The 6,074-nt window shown below is 41.5% G+C and overlaps 1 protein-coding gene across 1 annotated transcript; it reads left to right on the forward strand.

Moving 5' to 3' along the window:
- The first annotated feature begins 2,588 nt into the window (after nucleotides 1-2,588).
- On the forward strand, nucleotides 2,589-4,458 carry CLDN4 (claudin 4). Its single transcript, XM_075196618.1, has one exon. It carries the CDS (start codon nucleotides 2,666-2,668, stop codon nucleotides 3,293-3,295), a length of 630 nt encoding a protein of 209 aa, XP_075052719.1. The 5' UTR covers nucleotides 2,589-2,665; the 3' UTR covers nucleotides 3,296-4,458.
- The last annotated feature ends 1,616 nt before the right edge of the window (nucleotides 4,459-6,074 follow it).

The raw sequence follows: 6,074 nt of genomic DNA on the forward strand, positions 1-6,074 counted from the left end.
AAAAACATCTTAGTATACCAAATTTCAGCCCTTTCTGAATTTTTTTTCCCACACACACTAAGAATTTAGTAGGTCAGTGTATAACTCCGCCCAGCAGGTGGCGCTGCAGCTTGGTTTTATTTTTTCCACACACACACACACACACACACACACACAGACAGACAGACTAACACACGCCACTAGACATTTATATATTAGATATGTATATATATATATATATATATATATATATATATATATATATATATATATTTCTGTATATCATAGCTATATATTCTAGTTATCCGTTCTACCTGCCCGAATGTATGTCACAATGGAGTGTAGAGTGCATTACCCATCCATTCCGACTGCCGGAATGGAGCCCCGAGGATCTTAACCATCCATTCCGGCTGCCGGAATGGAGCCACGAGGACCTTTACAATCCATTTCGGTTGCCAGAATGGGTCTGCGAGTACCTTATCCATCCATTCCAGGTGCCGGAATGGGGCTCCAAGGACCTTAACCATCTAATACGGCTGCCAGAATTGAGCTCTGAGGACCTTAGATATCCATTTCGGGTGTAGGAATGGGTCTGCCAGTACCATAGCTATCCAATCCAGGTGCCAGAATGGGTCTCAGAGTTCCATAGCTATCCAATCCAGGTGCCAGAATGGGTCTGTTAGTACCATAGCTATTCATTCTGGGTCTTGAAATGGGGTTCTGAGTACCTTACCCATCTATTCCGGCTGCCAGAATGGGTCTGCTAGTACCTTACCCATCAATTCCGGCTGCCAGAATGGCTCTGCCAGTACATTACCCGTCCATTCTGGCTTCGGGAATGTAGGTCTGAGTACATTAAGCATCCAGTCCGGCTGCCAGAATGGGGCTCTGAGTACACTAATCATCCATTCCAGCATCTGGAATGGATCGCTAATAAACTCAGACATCTAGTCTGGCACCCGGAATGGATGGCTAAGTTACTGAGACATCCATTCCAGCACCCACAATGGATGGCTAAGGTGCTCAGACGTCTATTCCGGCACCTAGAATGGGTGACTAAGGTACTCAGAGCCTCATTCCGGCAGTCAGAATGGATGGTTAGGGTACTCTGATCCCCATTCCGGCACTTGGAATAGTTGTCTAAGATACTTAGAGCACAATTCTGCCAGCCGGGGTGGATGACTAAGATCCTCAGGTATCCATTTCGGCACCTGGAATGAATGGTTAAGGTACTCAGAGCCCCATTCCAGCAGCCGGAAATGGATGGCTAAGATATTGAGGCATCCATTTCTGCACTCTGTATGCATGGCTATGACATTGAGACATCAATTCTGCTATTCGAAATGGATGGCTAATGTACTCTGAGCCCCATTCCAGCTGCCGGAATGGATGAATAAGGTACTCAGAACCCCATTACGGCACCTGGAATAATTGTCTAAGATACTGAGTGCCCAATTCTGGCAGCCTGAATGGATGGCTAAGGTGTTCAGAGCCCCATTCCAGCAATCGGAAAGGATGGTTAAGGTCCTCGGCTAAGGTCCTCAGAACTCCTTTCTGGCAGCCATAATGGATGGTTAATGTCTTCGGAGCTCTATTCCGGCAGCTGGAATGGATGGGTAATGCACTCAGCACTACATTGCGACAGTTCCACATATTACAGACACATATCTGTGTAGCAGAACAGAATGCACTATACACGCAGAGAAAACACAGCAAGCTTTACTCAAAACCCAGAGCAGTAGAGGGCGCTATAGTAAGCTGACTCGTTCCGGCATTCCGGCAGTTCCAGTTTTTACTTAATCCCCGCAACCAATATATGTATATGTGTTCTAATGTAATATAAAGAGTATTATAAGTTCACACGTCATTGTGTAACATAGAAGCAAACTTGCCGTCTTGTGGAACTAGAATTGTATCGATCCTCAGTCAGCTAATTAAAAGAATGGGGGTAGTAGGTCAGCAATAGCTAAAAAAAACACCAGCTGCATTTAATGATTGAAGTAATGGAGGACCTTATGCAATCGTTGTTTTAGTCAGAAATAAAATATGTCTTGTATTTAAACATTAACATTTTGGATGTATTATATGGTTAAAAAAAAATCAGTGGGAAGTATGAACACAGCGTGTTTAATGATGGCTTCTTACACATCTAATAAATTGCTGTAAGATAGTAGGTTGCGGCAGTTTGCGCTTGGTGACACACATAGAGGCATGTATGTGGTTAGTCACTATTTGTGTCACTATTTGCTTATGAGCTGTATGGCAGGAGTGTTTCTGACTGTTTTTCACATCTTCATCATCCCATTTCCTGTCCTGAATTGATACTATGCTGTCAGTTTGTCTACTTTCTGTTTTCGCGCAGGGTAAATAATTTGACATTATCTGATATTGGGGAATTCCTGTTGCAGCTGGTGACACATACAATAAAGTGATGATTTTATGAAGCTGATGGGGGAGGTGAAGGGCGGGTGAAACCATTCATTGTTGTGACAAAACAGAGAATCCAGCTGAACTGGTTTCATGGCTCCTGGTGAGTTTCTATGAGATGTAAAACCGGATCAATGCAGACAAACTCCTCCCATGAGTGCTAGGGATATATCTACCTTACTTTACTTCCACCTCACACTTACATTCCTGATCAACCAAGACACAGCATCTTTGCTATCATCAGACGAGGCAGCAAGACATGGCTTCTATGGGTCTCCAAATGCTGGGCATTGCCCTTTCCATAATAGGCTGGCTGGGCAGTGTGGTTACCTGTGCCCTCCCAATGTGGAGGGTGACTGCATTCATCGGAAACAACATTGTGGTGGCCCAGATCATGTGGGAAGGACTATGGATGAATTGTGTGGTGCAAAGCACGGGACAGATGCAGTGCAAGATCTATGACTCTATGCTTGCCCTCCCTCAAGATCTCCAGGCTGCTAGAGCCCTCATTGTCATCGCTATTGTTGTGGCTCTCCTTGGAGTTATGATGGGTATCATTGGAGGCAAGTGCACCAACTGCGTAGAGGATGACTCTTCAAAAGCCAAGATCATGATTGTTGCTGGAATCGTCTTCATTGTGGCTGGAATCCTCACTTTGATCCCTGTCTCCTGGTCTGCAAACAACATCATCCGGGACTTCTATAACCCACTGGTAGTGGAAGCACAGAAGAGAGAGTTGGGGGCATCACTGTACATCGGATGGGCTTCAGCGGCTCTGCTTCTCCTGGGTGGAGCGATGCTCTGCTGCAACTGCCCACCAAGGGACCAGAAACCCTACTCTGCCAAATACTCAGCAGCTCGATCTGGACCAGCTAGCAACTACGTTTAATCAGCCTTAAAAGGACAATTATTGCCTTGTGTTTGAGCCACCTAAGAACACAGGTTTTTGAACATTTATTCATTGTCTTGTTTTCCTATTCCTTGAGATTGATGCAAACTGTGGCACCTGCCATCCCTTAAAGATCGCTCATGATTCTGGCTTCTTCCTTTGCTCTTTGATACGCTTACAAATGAACAAGCCCAGGCAAGGATCACCTGCCAGCCCCACCCAGCAGAGGACGCTGTCACTTACTAATCAGACTGTGAAATAAGGGAACAGTGACTCATAATTTGGGTGGAGGTATACAGTTTGGATTTTGGGTGGGGGAAGTGTTACTTGTCCTGTAAATGTGTAAATATTAGGACAGGGATTGGGTTAAACAGGTGCATGCCGGCTGCACACAGAAAGTAAAATGCACCTCTTGCGGTGAAAATGCAACACTGCAAGAGAGTTCTGTATGTTAAGTCAGACGTGTAGGACAAACTCAGGGATCATCAGTAAATGTACTAACAAGTGAAATGTGTTGAGGCAATGAGGGTGGGTGCTAGGAAATGTGGGACCTACTTTTGAGCTACAGTCTAATGATTTATACTTAAATGATAAAATGGAAGTTGCATTATTTCAGTATTCATTATTTCATGCTAGAAAATTGTTTGTGCTCTTTGCTGAAATCCAGCTCCCACCAGCAGCTTAAAGAGCACTGTGGGTGGTGTAGTTTAGAAAGGCACAGACTTTCTTCAGGTACCTACCAGTGCTTTTTCTGATTTATCCAAATCTAAATGTGAGGTGTACAGTAATAAACTTCTTAGGGTTGATTTTAATGATAGATTGCATATTTAAAAATATATATATATACGGTAGCTGGTCTATACATTGCCACATGATCCATTAGACTGTCACTATAGAATACTATTCCTCGCTTGCTCTGATCTTTCCCTCTCAATACGTTATTATTAGGGACCTTCAGGTTCAGAGAAAAGTGATTACTGCAGAACCTCCATACATCCCTGCTTAGTTTAGTTTGGATACAGTCTCTGATTTATCAATGAAGAATTGCCAAGTGTATGTTTGTTTCTATTCTTTTATTTTTTTTGACCATTTATTTTTATATATTTTTCGTAAATGTTTATTGTATTCATAAAATGTTTCTAAAATAAAAAAGTTATACAAAATCTGCTTGTAGTTTAACAGTGTTTAATAATGTGAGACAATGCTTATGTGTATAAAGGAATGTAAGTGTGTGTGTGTTTGGATGGGAAAGTGATTCCTATAAGAGTGTTGGAGAGGTGCCTATTTTTGTGTGGGAGGAGGTGTATTCAGTACATATGTATTTATTTTCAGGATAAAGTAAAATGTACTGCATGAAACAGAGGTTTTAGATAGATAGATAGATAGATAGATAGATAGATAGATATAGATATAGATATAGATATAGACACACACACATGGGTCAAAGTGGAAAATTTCAAAGTGGCGGTGTGGAAAATGTAAGTCAATGGTAATTGATAGTTTACAATCAAAGCAGTAGGAGAAGTGGCGGTGTGGCATACCAGCCCACTGCGACCACTATATACATACATATATATATATATACATGTATATGTATATATATATATATATATATATATATATATACACACACACATATATACACACATGAGACACATAATTGAAAGGTACAAGTGGTGGAGGAACTTTTCATTATCATCATTATTTATTTATATAGCGCCACTAATTCCGCAGCGCTGTACAGAGAACTCATTGACATCAGTCCCTGCCCCATTGGAGCTTACAGTCTAAATTCCCTAATATAGACACACACAGACAGACAGGGAGATTCTAGGGTCAATTTTGATAGCAGCCAATTAACCTACCAGTATGTTTTTGGAGTGTGGGAGGAAACCGGAGCACCCGGAGGAAACCCACGCAAACACAGGGAGAACATAGAAACTCCATACAAATAAGGTCATGGTCGGGAATCAAACTCATGACCCCAGTGCTGTGAGGCAGAAGTGCTAACCACTAGGCCACTGTGCTGCCCAACTTTTAACAAGTTTTCCTCATGTCAGACATGTAATTAGAGTTGGCCAGTGGGGACCCTAATAACTTTTATGGGCAATGTCAGCCCTGGTAAAAGACAGTAAAAGAAAGACCTAGCACCTATATTCATCTATCTACAAAAATATGAATAAAATAATACATGCTGAATTCATGAACAATCTTTTATTCATGAATCTTGTGTGTATAGTGGAGCTGATCTCCATAGGAAGCAATGGTCTATGTTTTATCTCTGTTTCACCTTAATATAAACTACAATCACCAAAGCATCTATACAATCTATTAATTATTAGACTTATTCAACTCTCTACTAATACAGTTGCATACTAAACCTATATATTGAAAACACTATCAAAGACATCTGCTCATACATGTGAAATTGATGAATTGGTAATACAGTTATATTGAATTAAGTGACAATGCAGTGTATTTTAACACCAAAGGTGAAATTGTGAAAATGCACCCTAGGCCCACTAACCATTCCACCATTACAATTCCCACAATATACCCAAGAGTGCCCCACACATTATACCAACATTGTACCCCCACTAATTATATCTCTCCTGTGCCCCCATATATTATTCCAGCACAATGCTCCATTCATTATATGATTTCTGTGTCGCTATTGTTTTTGCTATTCTTTGACCCCATTGATTTTATCAGCCCTATGTCACCATTGATAATACCAGTCCTGTGATTCAATTAATTATACTATCCCTGAGTCACCATT

The sequence above is a fragment of the Mixophyes fleayi genome, chromosome 2, assembly GCF_038048845.1.
Source record: "Mixophyes fleayi isolate aMixFle1 chromosome 2, aMixFle1.hap1, whole genome shotgun sequence".
Taxonomy (NCBI): domain Eukaryota; kingdom Metazoa; phylum Chordata; class Amphibia; order Anura; family Limnodynastidae; genus Mixophyes; species Mixophyes fleayi.